Here is a 26,857-nt window from a genome sequence, read left to right on the forward strand (position 1 = left end):
TCTATTCTTTTTCAAATTCTTTTCCCATTTGGGTTATTACAGGGTATTGAGCAGAGTTCCCTGTGCTATACAGTAGGTTGTTGGTTATCTATTTTATTTATTTATTTATTGTTTTAACATCTTTATTGGAGTATAATTGCTTTACAATGGTGTGTTAGTTTCTGCTGTCTAACAAAGTGAATCAGCTATATGTATACCTGTATCCCCATATCCCCTCCCTCTTGCGTCTCCCTCCCACCCTCCCTATCCTACCCCTCTAGGTGGTCACAAAGCACCGAGCTGATCTCCCTGTGCTATGCAGTTGCTTCCCACTAGCTATCGGTTTTACATTTGGTAGTGTATATATGTCCATGCCACTCTCTCACTTCGTCCCAGCTTACCCTTCCCCTCCCCGTGTCCTCAAGTTCATTCTCTACGTCTGCGTCTTTATTCCTGTCCTGCCCCTAGGTTCATCAGAGCAATTTTTTTTTTTTAGACTCCATATATATGTGTTAGCATATGGTATTTGTTTTTCTCTTTCTGACTTACTTCATTCTGTATGACAGACTCTAGGTCCATCCACCTCACTACAAATAGCTCAATTTCGTTCCTTTTTATGGCTGAGTAATATTCCATTGTATATATGTGCCACATCTTCTTTATCCATTCATCTGTTGATGGACACTTAGGTCAGCATGCTTTTTTATATCAGCATTTAGTCAGTACAGTAATCACCCTATCACAGCACCAATCAAATCTCATTATGGTTCCAATTTTTAAACTCAGGCAGCTCACAATTATCCTGACAAAAATGCCAAGTACTTCCCTCTCCCAAAAGGAAGATCGATCATATAAAAAGACTATTGTATAAATGCTTCTATATTTGCCACAAAAACAAAAACACTTTGTCAAATATTCTGACAGAAAATTCTAAGTAAAATAACAGGAGAGCCTGAGCTTTAGGTATGTGATCGAACAATCTAAAACCTGTTTGCAGAGCTACCTGTATGAATATTAGCACAAATGGGCAAAAAAAAAAAAGCAGTGATGGTAAACTTATTTGAAAAGATCTGCCATCATATAATCTCCTCTACGGACTCATTGAATTTCTGCCATATTATGGCAGATCTTTACCACTACGGTGGGAACAGGGATTACGGTGCCTGGGCCAGGTGCTCCCACACTGTTGACCCCTGAGGGTGGAGCGTCGCCCTTACAGCCTACTCAGAATTTCAGAGAGTACTAATAACCTTGTGGAAGAAAGAGTGCTTCCTTTTTCATTTTGGTTCCCTGAAACTAACAAGACTGAGGTGTCCCGGCCGTCAGAAGGAAAGTTCTGAAACAAACCTAGACCAGAATTGTTTCAAAAACATCTGGAATTCTTCTATTTCTTTACTGTTATTACTCCTCACCAGTTTGCTTGCATCCTTTGGATGTTTGGGCGGTACACAATTACAAGAACAACACTACCATCCAGCCAGCTGGTTGCCAAACTGCCTCTCTGTGTCCACACAAAGGAGCAAGCTAGGAGACCAGAGCCCTTACCTCTCCGATAGCAGGAACCATGGAAATAGAATGGACTTGAGGACACGGAGAGGGGGAAGGGAGTGTGTTATAGATGTTGAAAGACAAACAAACAAAACAAAACACCCCCCACCCTCACCTTGATGCTGAAATCCAGCAGTCTTGCCAAGGCTTGAGAGGTTCAAGGCAGCTGCTGTCGAGGATTGGCAAATAAAAGGATGAATTATGGAGTGGAAAAAGACCCCCGTCAGAATCTGGAGAGAAGGCACACAGAAGGAGCTTCCAAATCATGTAAAATAAAACGCTGCTCTGCGTGCCCTCAGTGTGGACAGAAATCAGGCCAAGGTCCAGAGCAAAGAAAAGTACTGAGCAAAACCACCCATCACGGTTCTGTTGATCTCTTTTCTCCAGGTTAATTACTGGTTTGAATAAAGTCTCATGCCTAGATCAGAGACAATGGCACTTAATGTGTTTCCTGAGCCTATTATCTTACATGAAGTTTAAGAATTGTGAGATTCAAATACCCTTGTGACACAAATAATGCTTTGATTTATGGGCAGCCCTACTGGAAGCAGAACTTTTTTTGTCTGAGCAAATAATTCTCTTTGGGAATAGAGGGGTACAAAGAAACAAAGTCAGTTGGCTAGGTGGCTTCCCTTGCTGGTAAGGATATTAAGAATGAAAATATAATAAACAGCTTTAATAAATGTGCTTTTTATCCACTTGCTGTCTCTAGTGTTAAATGCCTCTCTAACCAGCCATCTAATCAGAGAGAAATGGTCCCTGGGTAACAGGGATCTCAGAGCAAGAGGAGATGGTTGCTTCAAAACCTCGCTCCATTTCCTCATCAGTGATGAAAATCACTGGTAGGAAATGAATTCCATTCTGGATAAATGAGCATTTGGTATTCCCCAAAAGATCAGATGTTAATATCTCTTGCATATTGTAACTCCAAGAAGGTGCATCTCTATCTATGGGTCAGTATTGTTTCTCTTTGCTATGCCTACCTACTACTGCAGCATGACATTACAGAAAAATGGAGGGAAAGATGTCCCCATGTCATTGTCCAAACATGTGAGTTTGATATACCTTGAAGCTTTGGTTGGTTGAATCCACTGTAATCCATCTGTTACCCAGGTGGGAGATTTTTTAAAAAGAGTTGCACATTTATAAAACTTCTAAAGCACTTCAACTTATACCTTTTCTTCATATAATTGAAAACCATTTTCCCACTGTATTCAAGTTTACCTTGCTAGGACATATAAACATGGCCTTAATGTGATCTGCTGAAAACTATGGTGTCAAACACCCAATATATATTCAATACAACTGGTAAATTTCCATAATGATGCACCTTCACTCACCCCCATCCCCAAGGACGTTCGAATTGTTTCCCTATATGGATTTTCTTACAGTGAGTTCTAGACTAAAAATAGCATTGCCAGGCTGTGGAAGTTGGGGAGAAGCAGTTTATGCTGATCCTTCCAATAGATCAACTGTTAACAGTTAGGGCTCTGAACTTAGGACGAATCTCACGTGCGCTGTAAACTCCAGCCATTGTCAGTAGAGATCAATGTGATCATTGGGCTGCCTAGTACCTTGTGGATGTTCCACAGCTTATCTGGTCACTGATTGGTTGGTGAAGCTCCTGGACCATTTCAGGCCCAGATGTGTGACTGGGCTTTCTGAGACTGGAAGAATGGAGGGAGTTTTCAGGAAACCTTTACTTTAAAGGTTATGATAACACAACATTGTAAATCAACTATACTCTAATATAAAATAAAATTTAAAAATAAAAATAAATAAATAAAGGTTATGATACAGGGCTTCCCTGGTGGCGCAGTGGTTGAGAGTCCGCCTGCCGGTGCAGGGGACACGGGTTCGAGCCCTGGTCTGGGAGGATCCCACGTGCCGCGGAGCAACTGGGCCCGTGAGCCACAACTGCTGAGCCTGCGCGTCTGGAGCCTGTGCCCCGCAACAAGAGAGGCCGCGATAAGGAGAGGCCCGCGCACCGCGAGGAAGGGTGACCCCCGCTTGCCGCAAATAGAGAAGGCCCTCGCACAGAGGCGAAGACCCAACACAGCCATAAATAAATAAATAAATAAACCCAAAGTTTAAAAAAAAAAAAAAAAAAAGGTTATGATACAGTACAGAAACACTCAGCTTCAGATGTCCCCGAGGCTCTGCCTCTAACTTCTTCAGTGCAAAGAGTCTGCAAAGTGTTAACACTTGTATTACAGGAAATCATTGTTATGATGCGGGCAGGAACCAGGGAATACCGTATACAATATTTTGGAGAATTCTTTCATCAGACCAACAACCAATCAGCAAGTAGCCCTGCTGATTTTGTGACCGGATTATAGCAATGGATTTGTTATGCACAGGATTTTTTGTTATACTATTTGCTATATACAGTGGAGTTTTACCTGTTGGCATCTCATTTCTGAAAGCTATCACTGTCATTTTCTAGTGTCTCTTTGTCAATTATGAGACTATTATGGGATGATTCACACCCTCCCTCTGTTAAGCACTTTTCATTCTCTGTGTTATTACAGTCTACATTCTAACACCTTGGGGCAGTTATTTACATTTGACTTTTCCAAATCTCTATAATAATTTTTTTTCTCAGGTAAAAATGGACATCATCTCTCATTTTGGCTACTCCTGTTTTATGCTGAGCCAGAATTCCTATACACATCTGAGGCTCTTATGGAAGGGGATGTTATATATCATGGCTACTGGCTATATGTAAAATCTTGCCAAGAAATCAATTGAGGCTTTTCCAGTACTTTCACTTCCAGGAATGTCAAAAGCAGTTAGCATCAGAGTATCTGAAGAAGAACTTAATCAGATTTTTAGCACAGACGTGTTATCTATTCACACATTCAGCCTGGGCAAAACATATTAAATATATTAGTCGGGGGCTTGCCAGTTATTAACCTCGGTTACAGCTATTATAATGATCAGAGAAACGCTTTCATTTAAAGTTTCCCTGTTCAGAAGTCACAATTCCCTTTAAGCGGTGTAACCATTGAAACCAGTGCTATTGCCTTCAATTTTTTTCTCGTGTCTCAGTAATTCACTTTCTTATGTAATCTTGAAACGTTAACACTTGAGAGAATGCATGAAAAGCTATAATTGGGCCCTTTCACATATTTTAAATATTCAAAAGCCTTGACAGAAATAATGTGATTTGTCTTTACTTTTTGTTATACACATCTTTATTAATTATTTTAATGAATATTTATTTAAAAGATAAATTTTGCTGGGTATTGCTCTATGTCTAAGAAGGGGGTGGAGAAAAATAAAACCAGCTATTACTTAGTGAGCATAGGATTTGGTAGGTAAACTATTTTAAAATATTTAACTTTCACGGAAAAAAAAGGATAGCAAGAAAAAGGGTCTTGATGGGCTCTGTGTTTTTCTATCACATGGTAGATTAAAATTATACAAACAAGAAGGCAGGGACTAAAAACAATGTCTGCACCAAGACATGAGATTCACTGAACGATTAAGTGAAATATAGCTAACAAGTCTTATTTGCTCTGTTTTATAAAGCTATCAAGCATTACAGAATATGTTGCCAGAGCAATCTCTAAAGGTATTACACGTTCAGTGCAGGGTATGTATTTAAAACAGAATTATTTTAGGAATTCCAAAATAACTCATCCCGTAATAGCAACAGAGCAATGAGCATAAGATTGGTTTCTTCCATTTGTCTTTCGTGTATGTGTGTTGTATGCGTGTGCATATATGTGTACGTGTGTGCATCACCTCCTTGTATCTGGTTTTATTAGCTAAAATTCTTCTTTGTTGTTCTTGCCAATTATTTTATTCTTTAGCTCCAACAGACTGGCTTTTTTCCTACAAATATGAATTTAGCTTCTGAGTTAAAGCCATGAGACACTCTTTTAAATATGTACCCCATGACCTTTCATTCGGATTATTTTTTTCAACTTGGCCTCAAAAACGCAATACAGAGCCAATCTTACTCTATTTAGCCATGACTACTACTGTCTCCTTGATTTCTGAGGAAGTATCATCCTCGGTCATTTTTTCCATCTAAGAAACTAAGACCTTCGCCCGGAATAATTTCTCAGTTTGGTTATTATTATTATTATTTTTTTTTACAGAGACCATAAAGAGAAGGCCCTTGACTTTGAAGGCACAACCAACCAGAGTCATCTAATTTCACATTCAAATAATGTCAAGCTAGATTTTCTTTCACATTTGAATGAAACTTCCATTAACTGCAAAGAGAACTAAACATGTGAAATAATCTGTGACTTGGGAAGTCTATTTTGGGTTTGAAAAGTATGCTGATTCACTGGTATTCTGAAGGAATATCTAAGATGAATACAGATATTTTGGTATATTTTTCAATACAATAATTTTAATGACCTCTAATTCAATAGCACCAACACAATAACTACGAGCCTCTTTAAAACATAAAGTTTGTCTGCTTGAGCTTAGCAGAGCCATTCATTAGCAAATAAAATCTGCTTGTTTTCTCTGCTTTTCTTCCTGTAAAATAATTCCGTGTCTACATTTTCCATTTTTAGTGATACCACTCGGAAATAGGGGTGTATGTGTACAATTACCCTTACAATCCATTAGTCTGAACTGAAAATGCCCATCAAAATTGTTTAACCCCATAGCCACTGAAAACGAAAAAGTTTTCTAGATGTAGGCACCAAAATTGGGAATCTAAGTCTTCAGAGTCAACATTCTTTAAATTTTATATTAAACACATCAAATTCAACAATTTGTGAATTAACTGAAATATACAAACAAGCTAATGTTGTAGTTAGAAGTTAGAATTTATTTGTGTCTACTCGTTTTGCAGGGCGTGATATATATGATGGCTACTGGCTATATGCAAAACCCATAATGATCATTTTCTTCTATATTGGATGTGATAGTGTTCATGTTCATTTAAAATATATTTCCTTTTATAATTGAGTCAATCCCACCTCCTTAAAGAGCTGTAATGTTTAAACCAGTGCCCTTGCATTTAATTCTATTAAATTTATAAGTCTCTGTGATAATAACCCCAGAAGTTAAATTATACGAACTTGCTGATATACAGATTTGACATAACTCAAACATTTTACGTGCTACAAATGTTTGCTGGGAGAACATTCATCACTCTGAAATGATCGATGAATTCATCTAAATTTTAACATCCCTTCTGTACTAGAATATGGTCTTGAGCTGTGAAGCCGTATCACTGAAAATTAGATCTTAAACTGTCATACACTAAAATCAGAGGAACTAAAGAAATCTGCAAATGAGTAAGGTCGCAGTTGACAGCTAAATGCCCTGAACATCTGAGGCATGTTAACATAAACCAAGACCCCACACACAGTATGAAATCAAAACATGTATCGGAACCGATTTTAATTCACCTGGACGATTTAAACTAACTTTCCATTAAATAATGGTATGGAGGCCCAGTGACTAGAATGGTGAACCCAGGAAATCCTTGCTGTTGGATCCTATTTTTTATGACACTTGTTCATTTTGGGAAAAATGTGTTAAATTTTCTCTACCTCAATTTAGCTATCAGTAAACTTATATGGCCTATCTAAAAAAACAAAAAAAAAAACCCAAAAACAATGGTCATTTCTCAATTTATTGACTAATTATCTTATTTTTCTAAAGAGATTTGGGATACCTGAAAATATAATGTTAAAAACTGGGTTCCACAGAGCAGGTATTTACTCAAAGTGTCTCCCAATGGATTGTTTACTAGTTGCAATAAAATAAAATAAATTTTAAAAAGCAAGAACTACACAGTGGAAAATCAGTCAACGTCTTGAATGGATCGTCAAAATTAACATCTGTGAGGGGAGAAGAAACTTGCTAAGTTTAAGCTAAGTAAAAATAATTCAATAGAGAAGGAAAATATGCCCCCTTAGTTCAGATTCAAAGTCTGCCTGGGGCCCTGGGATCAGTAACACACACTGCCTCATTCCCATGGCATCAAGCGGACTCTCAGAGAGACCTGCTTCCTGGTCGTGCATCTAGTTTGCTGTGATAGTCCCAGGACCATAAAACACAGCAGTGAAATCACTCCTAAAAGCCCTCCCTAGAAATATCTGAATGGAAGAGGTTTACTTGTCAAAGGATTTCTACCTGTCTACACATGTTAGCTATCCCAACAACAACCCAAGCAGCACAGTGTACTCTGGAAATGGAAAACTAGTGTTGAAGAACGGGAAATAATTAGGCAGGGGAAAATGCTGCTACCAAGTTCTGGAATATTCCAAAAAGCAGGAGAAAATGCTTCGGGCTCAGCTTTGAGTCTTTATTATCTTGTTTCTAATATCTGTTATTACTCCTCTATTAAGATAGTTACTAGGACATTAATAACATTTTTACATTTAAGATTTTTGTTTTCCTATAGCGAATGTTTCTTTATTTCAAGCAGTTTTGAAATACTTATTACAAATGGCTTTATACTATTAAGTTTTGAGGAATTCTCAAAAGCTTGTGTCCAACTCATTATTCTTAGTAAAGGAAAACCAAAGGTATGAACAAAGTTCTCTATACACAATGAGTAATAATTTCCTTACAGTTCTAGAAAGACTTAGTTATATCATGGACAAAAGTAAATATGTTATGAAATAATGGCTAATTATGAGTCTCTGTGCCACAGATGGTTTCTCACTGCCACCTGAGCCTACATCAAGTCTGTCCCCCATGGCAACAAGGAAGAAAGGGAGGGGGAAGGGCGCAAGAATCCTGAGATTAATCATGGAAAGCAAATTGCTATCTCTGTAGCAATAACAATGTGGAGGTATTGTTTCTTTATTTAATGGCCAAAGGGGGTAAGAAATGGTAAAAGGGTTAAACTGAATTTAAAAGAAATCGAGGAGAAAAAAAATAAAAGAAATCGAGGGATGTAGAAGCAGAAATGCAAAAGAAGATAGAAAAAAGAAAAGGAAATAGAATAAGGAATCTCTTCGAAGGATCAGCATTTTCTTTCATCTCAAGAAACAAGCCTTTAGAAATGTAAAGGCAATTTGTTTACAAGAACAGAATAAGAAGGTCAGCTTCAGAAATTTCAGATATAAGACAAAGTGCCTATAAATTCATGGTTTCTGACTTCATTGCGGGGGGCAGTTCTCAGTGCTATTCAGCAATCATTTTTCTTAGTCGTCTATCAGTGGTTTTCAACCCAGGCTACACATTAGAATCAGCTGGGGAGCTTTGGAAAATACTACTGCCCAGACTCCACCCTCAGATATTTTGGTATTATTGGTTCGTGTTTAGCACAGAGAATGGAATTTTCTTAAAGGTCCTCAGGTGATTCTAATAGGTAACTAAGGTTTGTGAACTATCATCTGACTAGCGGGTCAAGAAACTTTTTTTGGTAAAGGACAAGATAGTAAATAATTTAGGCTTTGTGGGCCACAAGGGCTCTCGTTGCAGCTATTCAACTCTGCTGTTGTATCGCAATGGCAGCCATAGACTTTTGAATGGGTGTTACTGTGCCCCAGTAAAACTGTATTTACAAAAAGAGGTGGTAGGCTGGATTTGGCCCATGGGTCACAGTTTACCCACCTCTGGTCATTAGACTGTTTCCTCTCCCCTTTCCTAAAACAGCTGTTCCAAACCTTCACCTATATCCTCCCTATGCCTGAGTTTTGGCAGATGACTCTCTTTCCTGTTTCAGTGGGAAAACACAGGTCATCCAGCTGGAAATTCTTCAACTTCCTCGTCCATCACCTGCAGACTTAGTACACCTACGTCTGCATCTGTCCTCATCTCTTTGCCTCCTGTTGTAGAAACAGCAACTCTTCAAGGTGAATCTAATCCTCTCACTTCTACTCAGTTCCATCACTCTCTCTGACTCCTTTGGAACCCTACTCCACAAAGGGTCCCATCTCCTATGTCTTTAACACCTCCCTCGGTACTAGCTCTTGCCCTTCAGCTAACAAATATATTCAAGAGTTTTAACCAAAGAACCCTCAAAGCCTTCTTCAATCCCATGTCCTCCTCTAAATACTCACCCACGTCTCCCTTTCCCTTAGAAAGTCTACACCTACTGCCTCTACCTCCTCTCTTCCCATTCATTCCTCAAAAGCCACTGCAGTCTGGCTTCTGTCCCCACTGCTCCACGGACAGTGCTCTTGCCAAGACTGCTGAAGACCTTCATACGGTGTATCCCTAGTTCTTGTTTTACTTGTTTCCTCTGAAGCTTCTGACATTGTTGACTCTTCTGAAAACTCTCTCCCCACTTGGTTTTTGCAATGCTATGATATCTGCCACAATTCGTTCTGCTGCTGCTGGCCGCTTCCATGCTAGTATTGCCTAATATTATTTGACAAACTCTCTTTTCTCCTTACGCCATGTATTCCTCAACTCTTCTCGTGGCATCAACCACCACCTACATGTGGTAATTCCCGCATTTTATCTCTAGCTCATATCTCTTCCTCAAGCTCTAGGGTCATATTTTCAAACATCTATGTCAAGCTGTACTCAGGTATCTTTTTTTTTTTCCCCAAATCTGTAGTTTTTCCTTTATTCTCCATCTTGGTTAATAGCTCACCATCAACTCAATTGCCAAAGGTAAAATTCTCACTCTCCCTCAGGGACCCTGATAATCACTGCTGTGCAAATTTTTTAAAATGTCTACCTGAGGATACTTCACTTCCATCTGTGCAGTAAATGGCAACTATACATGTTCAACCATACATGGTGTTCCTGCTCTCCCTCCAAATCCAATCAGCCACCAAACCCTCACGATTCTACCTCTGAAATACCTCGCAAATCCATCTCCGTTTAGCCACTGCCACCACAAACGTTGTAAGGCAGACCTTAGTCAGCCCTCACCAAGATAATTTTCAATAACCTCCTAACAGATTTTTTTTACTTGCCCATATCAGTAGCCTCTACTTCCTTTTCTTATTTTTGCTTCCTCCCTAAGGTCTTTGTCCAATCTTATTTTCTCTTTGTTAACAAAACTGCATACAGTATTTCAGTAGCAGAAGTGCCACGGTTTTGTGTAAGGGAAGAACGATCCTTTCCCTTTGGTGACCCTCTCTTCTTGATGAAGCAAGATACTTCATTTAGCTTTTTGGTCTTGTGTTGCTGAAGTCACTAAGACAGACGATATCCCGAGAGAGTCTGAGCACTATATGTTTAAAAAGATGATAATAAATGGAGCTCCCACTGAGGATGGTGATCAACGTGGTGATGGGACCCCAAACCACAATCAGTAAGAAGTAATGAGAAGAACTGGGTAATTTATCCTGGAGGAGATTCTGATTCTTTCCTGGAGCAGACTGATTTGGGTATTTTTTCCTCTATGAACTCTAGGATTATCGATCAGACACCTCTCCTCCTTAACGAAAACCTAGTTTCTTTTCCTTAATAGGAAACACTTACTTAAGGTTTCCCTTCCTTAATAGGAAATGCATACAAAGTAATCCACATTTTGCTGTATATTGGCCTGCCCACCAAAGAAAGGAAGCCCATCCATCTACAATGCTGATTCCCCCAGAAAGCCTTCCTTAGAAATGAGCTCACGTTGACATTTACCATCTGCTAGAATAACGGTCAACTTGAATGGTAGGCTATGAGTTTTTGACATCAATTCCCTACATGTAATACTGCATGCCCTCATTTTCTTGAGTGGGAGCACGTGACATACTGCCTAACTTACATGACATTTTCTCATTTTAACTTAAATATTATTTGCAAACTGTTTTAAAAAATTTACTGTTGCCAGATTTTTAAAAAATCAACCTTTCTCATCAGGGCACCGCAATGGTGACCACAGCTCAGTGAAATTCTGGATGCTTTACCAGTAATGATTTCCTATGCCATCTGGTATTTACCTTCTCAAAAGTATGCCCTGTATATTCCATTTCCTTCCCATACCTGCATAGTAGTTGCAGAAAGCAGTCATTTATTTTATGAAAAACCTACCTTTGCATCTGGTCCTGATGAGGTAGTCTGTTGATCTAAATGAGGTTAACTAAAATCCTTTGTTATTAAATTATCTTAATGCACAAATCTGAAAGCCAAATCCCCTTTCCTATCGTTTATAATAATGGCCATGTATTAATAAAGTGACAGATGTCATGAAGTTTGCAATAAACTCAAATCTTGCATTTGTAAAAAGAATAAAACCCCTGCACTTATTAAACAACAAGACAGATGAAATGGCCTGATAGGAATGCTGATCGTGAACAGGATGTGAAGATTACGCTGCTAATCTTTTATTGTGGAATCTGAAATGCACTACCCAGGTTTACCAAATGAAAAGGCCCTTTGGTCTCACTCTTCTCCCGCCCCTCTTTCCCATCTTGGTCTCTGAAAAACAGAGTTATGACATGGTTTCACCAGGTCTGAGAGTCTTTCTACATACCTGGCTTTGAAATAAATTTAAGGAACAGGCCAGGGCAAGAGTGTTTAAAGGTAACCACTTTTGCAGTTTGAGGAATAGATTTCTCTAGTCATGGTAATAGCCTACTTCAAGGCTATCTAGAAGGAAGTTTGACAAGCAATTTTCTCCATTTTTAACATCTTATCCTTTTCTTAGAATATATGAAGTTCAAAACAAAGATTACAAAATATTCATATGTTAAGTGGTGTCCTGCACTCTGTATCTAGATCTACTGCTAAGAATAAAATCCTAACCCTGGTACTGTACCATTTCTGCCTATGTTTAAATGTAAAAATTTTAAAAGTTTAATGTGGCCCCAGGTTCCTAGCTGAACTGTTGTCTACATTGTTTATAAATTTCTTGGAAAAAGTTTCATTTTGTACTCTGTACATTATAAACTTTTAAGAAAAGGCAAGCAGGAATTTGTAAGGAGAGATTGAACTGTGCTTGACGGAAAAACAGAATTTAAAGTAGAGACAGCAAATGTGACCTAACTGAACTGAAGATAAGATACAGAAACACTTCTAAAACTGTTCTTTATGTCCTAGAGTTGATTGGAGGAAGAGGTTTCATTAATTTCTTTAGGAGTAAACATGGATAAATATATGTTGAACTGAGTTATAGAAATGGCTTTGCTTCCCACAGCTGCAAAGCACTACAGCAAGATAGACCATTATATCATATGCTACACAAAATAACAACCCATATGCCAATGTATGCAAAAATCTTTAGTGAATCTTTGCATTTTATACCCAAAATGCTAGCTTCAAATGATTAATTAGTAATAGATATAATTTTCACTGGAAATTAATTTGTCTTTTCAAAGAAGCTATTTCCATCCAGACCACTCTTCCTCAAATCACACAAATCCGCAATGATAACACATATGCAGCCTATTTCCCTTCATATCAGGTGAAAACTAGAATAATCAAAACATGAACACAGTGAAAGGCTTACCGAGGTGTACAGGTATCCCTCGCTGTTCATTGCCAAATACAGCTTGGTTTGAACTCCTTGAATAGCCACCACTCGAAGACCCACAGGGATGAGGTTAAACAGAGCTGCAACCAAAAAGAATGTGAAAACAAGGTTATGATTTCGAATTCCATAGCTTTTCAATGTTTCCAGCAGGACTGTCTGGTCTTCCAAAAGTAATGTGTGCTTGGTAGGAATATTCGTATATATATATATATATAAACTACAGTCATATAACGGGGACGATAGCTACATATTTTCAAACACCCTGGAGAAAATGGAAGACAATCCCATGGTTTGTATAGTGTTGGACGTGGGAAATCTTGATGCTTCTGTAAAGATCCAGTTCCAGGAATTGGTCTACATATTAAATAGCTTTATTTTCAACCAGCCAAGGTTTTAAACTGCTCCCTTAGACAACTGCTGAAATTCACAGACACAGATATGATCTATCAGCTGGGGAGAGATTCCTAGAATCTTAGAAAAGACACTAGTCCAACTCCTTCACCTAAATTACCTGTATTATTTCCGACGCAACCGCAAAAAAAGAGTTCCAGGCCTTGAAAAAAAGGAGTCTTACGTTCCCACAGTAGTATTTCTTAAAGAACATTTTCTAAGATTGGGTTGAGATAGGTTGTCTTTTAGTCTCTGGGAGCAAAGGTTATAGGAATAAAAACAATGAACTTGAGAGGTTTATTTATTTCATTGTTTTTTTTCCTAAATAGTTGTAAGTGGGCAGCTGGCTGGTGCCAAGGAGGCCTTCATTTCTCCATTTGAAGGTTTGATTGCGTGAAACTTACACCCCGGCTCTCCTCACAATCACACACCACTCACTGGATGAAACCAGTGGGCGTCTTCCCCCTACCAGCTGTCTACTCCCTCCTACACCAGGAATAAAAATAAAACAGTACATTTTTAAAACGTAGTGCTTGCCACACACATCTTTTGAAAATAGCCTGTGCACCTTTCTCTCAAGAGTCCTAGACCAATGTTGACGATTTTTGCCTTGGTGTGTAAGTTTATGGAGGATGGTAAATTGGTCTGCTATCATTCCTGTGAACAAGAACGTAAAGCAGTCACCCCGTGGGTAAGAATAGTTTTTCTCAGATCTCTTATCTTGGTGTATGTATATTCTACTGCAGTAGGTGGGGTTACAGAGATGAGAAATATTAATGAAGAGCTCAATATTCCTTGGTGAGCCTACAATGTACCTTTCCCTTAAAGTCAGGGTGTCACCAGAGAGGAGCTAGGACGGTTCAAAATACAAGTGTTCCTACCACATGCCACTGATGGCATTTCATTCAATACTCATCATATTTGAAGCTGTGCCCTTCTGTTTTGTGAGGTGAAGGAAAGTAATTGCACAGATTGCGAGCCAGGATCTAATGCTATATTTGACCATGCAGTGCCCGGGAATGAAGTCTGATCTCATTGAGCATGTCACGTATCCGTTCTGTCTCTTTCTGTTGATGGTACCTTGCTCACGGCAGGGGCTCCACACACATTTGTGGACTGCTAGCAACCTGTACGGTGAAACCATGATAATATTACATTTTTGGAATGTAATAGATCACAATCCCATTATATAAAAGCTCATAGTTTTAAATTCTGATATCTAAAAAACCAAATGAAACCAAACAAAAACCTCCATATGGGTTCGGCTTAAAAGCCATACCACTAGACAACTAGAACACCAGTGTATGTCTGAATCCTACTTTAGTCAAACTAATAGATGATAATAGATGATAGATGACAGGTAATAAAGGGCACTCAGAATTGTTTCTAGAACTTCATTTTTTACAATATTCTGAACCTTCTTAGTTCTCTGAATGCAGGTGGTAACAAGCAAAAAACAGAGAAAGAGAGAGAGAGAAATATTTGATTTTCACTGTGTGCCCCAACTCCTCTCTGATGTGGGTTTTAATGGGCAATAAAATGCTTAAGTCCCAAACATCAGATAGCAGTAGGAGGAAGAGAAGCAAAGAACATCAGTAACCCATGCCCGGCATTATGTATTCCTGAATAATGGTATGAACTCTATAGTGGCCATGGATTTTTCACTATGTACCATAAATTTCTGTGAAGCCTGATTCAAAAACAAAAAATACCACTCTAAAATAAAGAATTGAAGAGAGCAGCAAAAGTGGAGAGTGACGGGTGACACCAGTCCAATCTTTTTTCTTTAGACATTCAAGATAGATCATAAAACAGGTTTGTTTAAAGTCTGTCTAAAGGGACAGTATTTCCAGATAAAAATGCAAAGAAATTACATCAAGGGTGAGCTTGCACAGGTTCAATATTCTCCAGTATGCCTTTGCTTCTCTAAATCTGGAGTACTTCATGGACTTAAGATATTATTTTGATTTGGATGAAAATATGCTAAACATGAAAAGAAAACAATTGATTTTATTTGTGTATCTAAAACACATTCATTAAACACCTAATATCTCTTTTTCCATTTCTGTCAAAATTTTGAAGAAGATTTTAATAAATAAAAGGGCCTTCGTTTCTTGTTTTCTGTTGTGTCTACGTAAAAACAATTAAACTCCTTCTACCTCGAAGGGACCATTTTTCTCAGAGATGTGCACACAGTTGGCACTCAGTGTTTGCCGAATACGAAAGTGAAGCCATCCTTTTTTATCAGTTGGGTTAAGATCAATTTCTCAAAGGGAGTAATTTAAAAAGTATATATTAATGTAGATTGGAAAGACTTGACCCGTTGAACTGGTAACACTACTGGAGTTTTGAAAGGAAAGCTGCCTATTCTAACATCGCCCTCATTGAACCCATGGCAGATATAATGAAACCACTCCCTTGAAATGTCTATCATCTTTTCCTTTTCAGGGGGCAATAGATAATTTACAATGGTTGACTTGCTCATGATGAGAGTTTATTGGACTAACATTTATCATTGTAATAAAGCTACCTAAGGTCAGCTTGAATGCATAATATCAAACATATGTTTTTAGAAATAGATGTATCTGGGTAAACGTGAACTGATTTGTTTTACCATGATCTGGCTTACCATGTCAGAATTAAAATATCATAAAATCAACCACATCGAATTAAGTGAGAAAAAAATGAAAAATCCTAAAAATTAATAAAAATAAGAAAAATATAAACATAATACCAGGAATGCATATTAAGGAAATAGTATAAAAATGAAAAAGTGATAGTTGGGAAAAAAAAAAACTTGTATTTTTGTTCCACTCATTTAAAATAATTAATTAAATAATGAATGCCAAGAAAATTGCTTGGCTTAGGGGAAAAAGAAAAGAAGCCATCTGCATGGCTAAATTTCCATTTTAATGATGATCATTTTAATGATCACTTTAACCATTAAACATTCTTGTTTCATGATGACTTACACCCTACAATGTACTTAAGTGGGAAGAAAAGCTAGCTCTCCGGCCCCTGGTTATACTTGGCAGCATAGGTAGAGTGAAGCCCCACAGACCTGCTACTTATTTTGAGATACTTTTCATTTGTATGCTTCATGTGATGGTAATACCGTCAGCTGACTCACCTCTCATTATTTCATTGTGCCTCAACACAGATTCCGGCTCTTTAAAGGCCTGACAATATCATTAGTATACAGAAACGCCATGCATATCAGTCAGTTATAAGACAACCAAAAGGCACAAGCTATGCGTATGCAGGAATTGAAAAGTAAAACCTACTACCTGATTCCACAGTTAAGAAAGGGAGCCTTGATTTACATACATATATATGTGTGTGTGTACGTGTGTGTCTGTGTGTATATATCTATGTGTGTGTAATATCCTAAAATGACTACATATACAGTGTGATCTTGATGCGTGTGCCATATTGCTGTTTATAAACAAATGAATTGTCTGGGTTTTTTTTTTTTTTTCCTTTTCAGGAAACGCATGCGAACACTGGACCCAAAATAACTTTTTCACTGATTTCCATCTGCAAAAAACGTTAAAAGTAGATGGGGGAAAACCTGACCGGGTGGGGCTCATTCGCAGCTGATCGTGAACTTCCTTCCAATAATGCCCAATGAATCCGTTTTGCTGAGGCACTTTGGAAAACGGAGCAGCTTACATCCCCTAATTTCTTTCCCAAACAGCGATTTAAACATACAATTCATGGGAATGTTTTATTACTGGTCATAATGGACTCATGTCTGTTATAGGAGTGCAGTAAAACCCTCTAGTTACCCTTGACTCATTTTTTTCAAATAGAAGAAAGAGTATGCATGAAAGAACATCTAGCATACTCATTGTAGAACTTCAGTATCACAACAGCAACACTGCATTTTGCAAAACAGTGCAAAAAACTAGTAAACCATTTAAGTATGGAACTTTTTCATCCTAGGTACCAACAGAGCTTTCTTTAAGGGTAATTAAAGGTGACTTCCTCTTGAGGTCTTGCCTTGGCCATCAATCAGCCCAGGAAGCTTTCTTAAAAGATGTGAAATACTTTTAACACTCAACGTTGGAACCCTTGTCTATGGCTTTGTTGTCTCTAGCCCCACATCTCTGAAAATGCTGCAGAGGACTTGTTAGCATTCAGATGGGCTTTCCTCCGCAATGGGACTATTTCTGGGAAATTAACAAAGTCTGAGGGAAATGCAATATAAATTAGGGAAAATCGGGAAGGAGTGGTGAGAACGAGGTGGTTTAGCCTGATGGAACATTGAATAGGTAGGTCTGCAGCAACCTGCTAATTGCAAAACCCCACCAATTATTACCATTGAAGAGGGCGTTACTATTTGTGAGTTTATGTTTTGATGACTCCAAATAAAGCGTATGTAACAAAAGGTTATATAATATCTTGGAATCACTGTCCTTCAGTAATTGGAAATAAAATTGACTTTCTTTTTGATGTGTTTCTCTTTTAGGTTCACCATGATGGTCTCCAATTCGGTCCTAAGACCACGGTTAAAAATAAAGCGCTCAAAGAAATGTCTTTACCCACCTGTGGAGGTATCTCAGTGTTAAAATCCCAATTAGTCTGAGAGTTATCAGTGTCTGTGGAGGCGGGGGAAGCAGTAGTGAAAGCTTGTAATGATGAATTCTCCTGACATGAAACCTCTCCTCTCTCTTGGGATGAGACCGGTTCTTAAGAGTAGAGATAACCGTGCTATTTCAGGATCAGTGTGTGGGTGAGTAAATTTTCTGTGGGAAAAAAGTAATAAAATCCAAAGGACAGCCATAAATCTATCCAGATTACCATGGAGATGACATTTGGATTGTTCTTTAGATGGTGTCAACATTATTTGCTACAGTTCACTATTCTAGATATTTTCATGTTCCCCTTCCTTTAGGTTAACCTGCTGAAACAGGATTATATAGTGTTGACCCTATTTTGGATTTGCTTTGGGATTTAGCAAGGGTTGTTTATTTAAAAAAAAAAAAGAAAGAAAGAAAACACAATGTCAGCAACATGCTGGGATATGCTATTATTTATTTTGCAGTCACTTACTGTAAGTGCTGTCCTCATCTTTCGTGCCATCAATGGTTCCATCTGCCTGCAGCTGCAAGTGGTAACCTTGTCGGCTGTATAGTTTGGTAACTATACCCTTAAGCTGAGGCTCTGCAAGGAGAAGGATGGTTTGGATCAATTGATAAGTTGTACATATATAGTTGAAAAGACTCAGATTTCAGAACTCTAATTTTATTTACAAATTTTAGTGGAAAAGGTCAAATGACACTTTTAAAGAGTCCCCTGAAAGAAAGAAAACAAACAAATAAACAAACTCCAAGCTTCAGAACCAATCTCCGAACTGAAGAAACATTTGATTTCTACCTGGTAACACTGGTAAAGCCCTAAAGCTACTGACAGCAGAGACAGTTTCTGATAGCGTGTCCTTTGGCTTAGAGAGTGGCACTCTATCTCATTGAGCATTCGAAATGGGTTGGCAAATGGCATATTCTGCCTTTTAACAACGTGCTACTTCTCATGTGGAAGGAAAAGGAGAAATACTAAGATGATTTAGAGTGGTTTACCAAGCAGGGACCAAAAACACACTAGCAAAGATTTCCCTCAGAAATACCACAATTTGAATAAAGAATTCCCTCCATTCTAAGAAGGTTGAAAACGCATAAATAACCTGGAACCCCATCAAAGGACTTCTACTTAGAAAACTGAGCCGCGATACAAAAAAAGGGGGAGGGGAGAATAAAACAACCATTATCATACCCTATCGTATTCATTCTCCTTAGGGAAAATGGGTGCAAAGCGCAGGGGTTTTGTTGGTGGGGAGGAAAGAAGATTAGTTCATATTTATTTTCAAACTTCGTATCAAATATAATTATCCAAAAATGTGTTCTCAAAATGATTTTCAATTATGAATCACCATAGATTAATGAAGTGCCTCATTTATCAATAACAGCCATGTTATCCAAAATTTGCTTTCATTGAATACAGACACCTGCACTGAAATGATATTTACGTGACTATTCAGGCCACATAATCATGCTTTGCCACCGCTTAAACCTGTTTAAAAACAAGCCTAATTTACAGCTAATGCCTTAAAAACTTCGAGCAAGCAGAAAATGTGTGTCTGCATTTCTATTCCAGGATGTGTAGAACACACAAATAGCGAAATAACAGATTGATGAATAAGTCTGAAATTCTGTGATATTTATCTAGTAAAAGGAAGAAAATAGCGTAAAGGATTCATTTGGTTAAGAAGAGCCAAATAAGCTGCCTCTACGCCTGAAGGTCTACCTTGACGCAACCCGACTCCTCTAGCTGTGTGAATTTCCCCTGGCACCGGAATACCGCGTTACTCTTCTCACTGAATAGGCTCAAAAGGACCCACGATCTGGCTCTGAGTTTAAACTCTCTTCAGTCCTGCATTTTAGTAGCAAGTAACCACAGTTTGACTAGTCTCAACCAGATCACTAAGCTCTTTGCCACAGGTTCTAGGAATCCACCCCCTTCTCTCCAGCAAATATTTCAAAGCTGCACCACAAGTCTGACCCGATAAGCTTAAAAGTGATCAAAGAAACAGAATGCCTAGATAGCGGAAGCCCACGGCCCTTGGGGGTGGAAGCTGGAGGGGAAGGGTCAGAGCTTCGGGGGTGAAGGCAAGGGAGGGATTCCCCGGGTTTCCTGGGGTAGGGGGTGGGCAGGGGTCTGCCCAGCTACGCGCCTGCAATTAACACGCCACTCACGCGATAGCCACGTCTGGGTCACGCCTGCCCAGAGCCCACGGGCTTGCACACATGTGGCCTGTCTGAAGCTGACTGCGCGCCCGCTGGGCAGGGTATGCCCCCAGGCTCTGCGCCTGTCCCACGGCAGTTGCAATGCAGCAAGCCTGTTACTGTTACGAAGGAGGCGAGAAAGCGATCGCTTCCCACGCACGCACACCGGCTAGGTGGCCACATCCGCACTAGATGGGCCGCCGACAAACTCACCTCCGCTTCCATCCACGCCCCCCAGCCCCCTCCACACCCGTAAAGTACGGGGGGCCGAAAAAGCCAGCCAAGCGCCCCTTCCAACCTGGTCTCCTTCTGCGCCTCTTCTTGGAGCCGAAGAGTTTGACCCGGGAAAAGACGTTTAACTTGTTTTTGTCGCAGCTGGTCTTGCCTTTGCTGGGGCTGCTGACACACTTGCAGGCGTTCGATTTCTCGCGCTCCCGGGCTTGTCGCTTCTGCCGGATGAGCGAGCTGGCGATAGCCGCCGCCATGGCCACGACGCCCACCACCACCACTTCTTTCCCGGCCCCTCTCCGGGCTCGCCTCCTCCTCCCGCTCCTCCGCCGCTCGTCCGCTCGGTCTCGCGCCTCCGCCGCCTGCGTCTCCGGAGCCGGCGCTCGCCCGGGCTTCTCCGCGCTCGGGCTTCAGCCGAGGAGGGGGCTCAGCATGCCGGCCGAGCTCCTCCGGCGGTGGTCCGGATCCCGCGCGGGCTGCCGGCTGCCTGGGTCCGAGCCGACGCCACAGCCCCGGGCCGGGATCGCGGGCGAGACTGCCAGGCGGAGGCAGAGCTGCGCGAGTGCGTGCGCTCGGCCCCTGCGCCCCGAGGACACTGTGCGAGTCCAAGTGGCTCGGGTCGGAGTTTGGCGGCACCCACCGCCCGGTGCCGCGCGGCGGGGGCCGGAGGAGGGAGGCAGGCGGAGGGAGGGAGCGCGGGCGGGAGAGAGGCCGGGAGCGCGGGCGGCAGCAGGGAGGGGGGGATGGAGGAAGCGCGCGGGGGAGCGCGCCCTCGCCCTGGCCCCTCCGAGCCTCCGACTAGTCCTTGCAACTTCTTGGCCTGCCGATCGGGAAAAGTTGGCCTGTGCCAGCTTTCCGCCGGGGCTCAAACAGGTAATGGCCTTGCATCTTCGCTGCCGCCGCTGCCGCCGCTGCTGCTCTGGGCGCGGCACAGACTCAGTATAGGAATTCTGTCGCCGCAGGCACCCTCCGGAAGAGCGCGACGGCCTCCCGCGGCCCCCTCCCCCGGCGGCCCCTCCCTCCCGGAGCCCAGCCCGCTGGCTCCCGGCCGCGGGCCGCCCCCACCCGCCCCACCCCCCAAGTCCCCGGCTGGCCGCTCGGGCTAACACCTGTAGGGGCTCAATCTCCCCAACCCTTCTCTCCTCCTCTTCCCCGAAGGAGCTCCGGGAGGAAACAGTGATGGAGGAGGCAGCGGGATGAGGCAGTTAGGCTGGAGGAGCCGGGGCTTGCTCGGAGATGGGGGCGGCGGAGTGGGATGTTCCGTTAGTGTGTGACTCTTAGCCGGCCAGGTTACGCCCGGGCTGGAGCCCCCGCCCCAGGCTCGGACTCACAACACCCACTCCCCTCCAAACACAGCCTCGCTGAGGGTTTTCGCATGGCGACACTCGGAGCCGTTTAGGAAGGAGGCCGGGGCTCGCAGCCTGCTTTAGCCCCCGCGGCCGCGGCAGCAGCAGCAGCAGAAGCCACTGCAGAGCTGCGCCCGCACGCCACGCTGCCACCCGCTGGTTTCTGCTGACTTTTCATTTCAGGCCAATTTGTGCGGCCCGAACCCCGGTTTTCCTCTCCACAAAACAGAAGGCGCCCCCTCATCATTCTGTTCGGCTTTGGGATCCAAACAAAGAGCTTGGGTCGTGTACCATAAGCAGCACCTGGGAAATGCAGAGCTGAGCCTCTTTATTTAAGCTCTGGCGCGTCTCCAATATCCAAATCCCCCCCCCCCCCCCCCCCCCCCCGCTCTGCTCCTCAAGCTCAGGCAGCCTGCCTCCCTCCAATTCAGGAATCGAGTCTGGCTTGTTGCTCACTTCACTCAATTCACAAGTTCTGTCCCTTCCCTGTTCTATATTTTAACCTGGAGAAGAAAGAAGGAATTTTGAGGTCAAATATAACAAAAAGAATAGTCCGTCCACATCCCTCCCTTCAAACAGACATGATTGTTTTACTATGTTACTTGATTTCTGATGCCAGAAAGGAAGCCCCCCAATAGTAAGTCTGCTCCAACGTGGAGCTACCACTATGCTCTGTTTACTGCACCTCCACCCCTTTTCAGATCTTTTCAGAATTGATACAGATGCAAAAGCAAATGCCTAGACTCTGGTCCTTTCCTGAGCTCTTTTGCCTGAACCTCAACTAAGAAACTGAAATCTTTCAGGCTTCTTAGCCCATCAGAGTTGAATCACTCGAACCTTCTGTAAATTTCATTGCTCCACCGGGGAAGCTGCCGCCACCTCCCTTCCGCCTTTCCCTAATCTTGAAGTGTCTCTTGCCCTGTCAGAAGCACGATTATGTGTCTGCCAAGGTGGGCGGGGGTGAAGGCGCAGGCACTGAAATGGATAGATACAGGAGAATGATGCCGAACGGTCTGAAATTCCCTGCAGGTTAGTCTACCGCTCCTCTGTGCTTTGCACTTTCCCAAAAGAAAAGGGAGGACAAGGTAGGAGAGTTTTAGCACCTCAAGCCCATCGAAGTATCTTCAGACTTGAATTCACCTGGGAAAAACCCTGGTCTGCTCCCACGGAACTCTGAACACCTTGAAAATTGGGACTGGGGCTTGGTCACCACTATATTCCCACCTCCTGGCACAGCTCCTGTCACATGAGCTATGCTCAGTACAAGTTTATTGAAAATAATTGACAAATGACTGATCGATACTGATTCTGAAGGGTAGGAAGATGTTCCCTGGCTCAGAATGTATGTGATTTGAATTCCAAGTACCACGAAGGGAAATAATCTCACCAAAAGAGGGGTCAAAAGGAGCTGTGACCAGGACCAAATATTTGGGGTGTGGGACGGACAGTTAAGAGATTCCTACTCACTGGTCATGTTTTTACCTTCTGCTGAGTACCAACTCCAAGGGCCTTTTTTTTGTTGTTTTTTCTTTCTTTCCTCTTGCCTCTCTCTAGGGACCTTGAACCAAAGCAGGCATGACAAAGCTAAAGAAAGCCAGAGTTCTGATTCAGGCAAGGGACAGAACTTGGGAAGAATGAGGGAATGGTACTGAGAAAATGAGGAGGGCTTTCCCACGCTCTTTCCTCCGCTTCTCCACCGGGAGAGCACTCATTGTTTGCTTGTCCAAATGCCATTCACAAGGTATTTTCAGGTGGGTATTTGAGGTAGACAGGCACGAAGAAGACTTCAGGAATATATAATGAAGAGGAGGGGGCACGTCATTACGAAGTCACAAACACAAACATGTAAATACACCAGCTCTGTCACTAACCCCTACCCACCACCCCAGGCTTTTTTTTTTTTTTTTTTAATACATTAGAGAATTAAACTCTATGCCATGAGCATGGAACCACTGGGTCAAAGCTGATAACCAAATGATTCTATGGGTGTTTATAGATATCTTTCTGGCTCTAACGTCTCTTGAGACATGAGAGGTATGGGGGAACCAGACTCTCTCTCTGTCCCACGTCCCTGTCAGCCCATAAAATGTACTTCTGCCTATTTATATCCCCCCTTTATTCTTTCAACTCCATGGGCAGGAAAACGAATGACGTGTGATGGGTGAGACTAGAGATAGGGGCACTAACTCTCTGTGGTGTGTCTGCCTACAGACCACACGTGTTCTCCTAACTCTCATGTGTATTTCTCAGGTGCTCTCAGAGAAGAGTGTGAATATAACTCTGAAACCCTCAAAGCAGATCTGTGCTAAAACCCCATTCATCTTTTTATTTTTAAAAGACTTTTTTGATGTGGACAATTTTTTTTGAAGTCTTTATTGAATTTGTTACAATATTGCTTCTGTTTTATGGCCGCGAGGCATGTGGGATCCTAGCTCCCCCGACCAGGGATTGAACCTGCACCCCCTGCATTGGAAGGCAAAGTCTTAACCACTGGACCGCCAGGGAAGTCCCCAAACCCCATTCATCTTGGGAAGGCAATAGTGAAAGAAAGACTCACAGGCCACCCTAGAGGAGCATATTTTGCCTTTCCTTTCTGTCTTACTGCCACCCCAGGCCAGCAGCATGACATGTCAGTGGGAGGATGAATAAAGAACATTCCTCTGACACTTCCAAAGAGCCTTTTTCTCCCGTCTTGCTCTGTTCCTACCAGTTGACCCTGCACCCTTGTTAGGGAACGTCCTGGATCTCCTGCAGATCCAGAGTTTCAATTCTTCCTGCTTAACTCCAAGGCTCCCAACTCCTCTATGCTAGGTGGGCCTACTCGCTGCAGCTCCTCCCAGACCTTTGCTCCCCACTGCCCTATCCACCAAGCTCTCTCCTCCATCAGATTCAGGAAGAAAGCATCCTTGGCTCCTTTCTCCAAGTCAACTCACCAAGAGTTCTAGCCTGGGAGACAGGAGGCATACCTTTGAATCCTGTCTCTACCACTAACTGGCTGTGTGACCTTGGGCATGTCATATCTCCTGTTGGGGCTTCATTTTTCCCACCTTTATTTATTTTTTAAAAATACTTATTTATTGATTTGGCTGGGCCAGATCTTAGTTGTGGCATGCGGGACCTCTTAGTAGCAGCATGCAGGCTCTCAGTTGTGGCATGTGGGATCTAGTTCCCCGACCAGGGGTCGAACCCAGGCCCCCTGCATTGGGAGCATGGAGTCTTAACCACTGGACCACCAGGGAAGTCCAAGTTTTCCCATCTTTAAAAATCATCCTTGAGACTTGATGAATGGCTTTCAAATCGTATCCTGCAGAGCCCTAAGAGTACACAGATGTAAGTTCCCTCACCCGTGTTTCAACCATAGCACTTCTTTCCTCTCTTTTATATACTGGGGCTCATTGTGTGATTTCTTATGAAAAAGATAAAAATCAAAAGATTCCACTACTAAAAACAAAACATTTGAAGACCTCTGGATGAGATGTTCTGGAAAGTCTTTTGGGCCCTGGGAGCCTACGATTTTTCTGCCTGTGCCCCTGCCTCTTCATCTTGCCCTCAAGATGGCATCTTGCCATCTTCCTCCTACCTCTTCATCTTGCCCTCCTCATACTTGCCCTCTGCCCTTTCTCTTCCCATCCCATCGGAATATAAAGTCCACATGGGATCCCCAAGAAAAATATGAGTCTCTTCGGCTCCATTCCCCATGGGTTCACTTGAGAAGCAGGCTTTGGCATTCTTTTCAGGGAGAGTTATGTGAGTTATCAGAGCAGAGAATGCTGATTGTTGTCTGCCAATCTCTCTTGGCAGGCCTTGGTGGAGCTGGAAAGAAGCTGGGGGGACCTGCTCTTAAGAGGCATCTCCAGGAGAGAGGCAGAAACCCAAACAGATGTGACTGTGATGAGTAAAAACGAGAGAATTCACACAGCCTAATCGGGAGCAGCCTCAGTACTTTCTGAGCAGCAAGGAACGGGCTGTGTTTCTAAAACTCTGAAAAGATTTCAAACACCCTTCCTCCATGAAGATAAACATACTCGGAGCCACTTGCCAGTTGGCTCTCCAACTTCACTGACAGTCCATCAGAACATCTCAGTGACCCGTTAGTTACCAGGTCAAGGGCTGATGATGAGCTCAAAGGGAGGGAAGGGGGGCAGGTTCAAGTGCACCACGGTCAAGCAACACGGGGATCCGGCTGGTAACTGAGTAGGGCAGCAGAGGGGGTATTGAGGAGACTGGGCAGCAAGCACCACCTTTTGTCGTCTATTTAATTATGTCCAAAAGCCGAGAGAAACGACTGGATAGAAATACAAATGAGGAGATTAGAGGAACGCCATTAGCAAAGGCTCCGGCCACTTAACTCCAACCAGGAAGAAAAATGAAATTTAAGGAAATCTCATCAATGTCACACTGGAATTCCAGAGACAGAAAGAATGACTACTGTATTCTGTAACATAACCTGACAAATTTATTAGCTGGCAAAGAGTCTCTCCTAGTCAGATCATTTAGGGGAATTATGCTTCAGAAACAAAGATCTCCAGAATCAGTTTTTTAGCAATTGATTAGCTCTCCTGATTTGCATTCGGAATGAAAAGCCAGGGAACCCCAGGCTTGCGCTGCTCTAGAATAGTGGGGTTGGTCTTCATTATGTCCCCTTTCTGAGATCATTCTCTCAATACTTAAGCTATAGCATGTACTGAAGCCACCTCCGGTTTATATTTAAATCAAATAAATAAATAAATAGATAGATAAATAAATAAATAAATAAAATCAATTGGGAACACACTAATTAATTCTGATCCTTAAGAGGAAAAATCCTATAACCCATATAAAAATTTCATTGTGCAGTCATAATTTATGAACATTAAAACCATAAAGCACCCTGATGGTATTAATCATATCTATGAATTCAGCTCTTTGCCATTTTAATTAGCCATAGCAGCTGCAACATCAAGAGTTCAAGGCCCCTGATTACCTGCTTGGTCATTTTAATCAAGAAAACCTGGAGAGGACATGGAAGCAACCTAAGTGCCCATCGACAGATGAATGGATAAAGAAGTGGCACATATATACAATGGAATATTACTCAGCCATAAAAACAAACAAAATTAAGTTATTTGTAGTGAGGTGGATGGACCCAGAGTCTGTCATACACAGTGAAGTAAGTCAGAAAGAGAAAAACAAATATCGTACGCTAACATACATATATGGAATCTAAAAAAAAAAATGTTCTGAAGAAC

The 26,857-nt window shown here is 41.8% G+C and overlaps 1 protein-coding gene across 1 annotated transcript in view; it reads right to left on the minus strand.

Annotated features, from left to right (window-relative positions):
- FGF13 (fibroblast growth factor 13) overlaps positions 1 to 20,540 on the minus strand; it is a 67,296-nt gene extending 46,756 nt beyond the window's left edge. Inside the window, exons 1-3 of the mRNA XM_068533351.1 lie at positions 20,354 to 20,540; positions 18,329 to 18,439; positions 12,860 to 12,963 (exon numbers count right to left, since the gene is read on the minus strand). Of these exons, the coding sequence (XP_068389452.1) occupies positions 12,860 to 12,963; positions 18,329 to 18,439; positions 20,354 to 20,540 (402 nt within the window). The remainder of the gene's footprint in view (positions 1 to 12,859; positions 12,964 to 18,328; positions 18,440 to 20,353) is intronic.
- Positions 20,541 to 26,857: the final 6,317 nt, after the last annotated feature.

Source organism: Eschrichtius robustus, chromosome X (genome assembly GCF_028021215.1).
Source record: "Eschrichtius robustus isolate mEscRob2 chromosome X, mEscRob2.pri, whole genome shotgun sequence".
Taxonomy (NCBI): Eukaryota; Metazoa; Chordata; class Mammalia; order Artiodactyla; family Eschrichtiidae; genus Eschrichtius; species Eschrichtius robustus.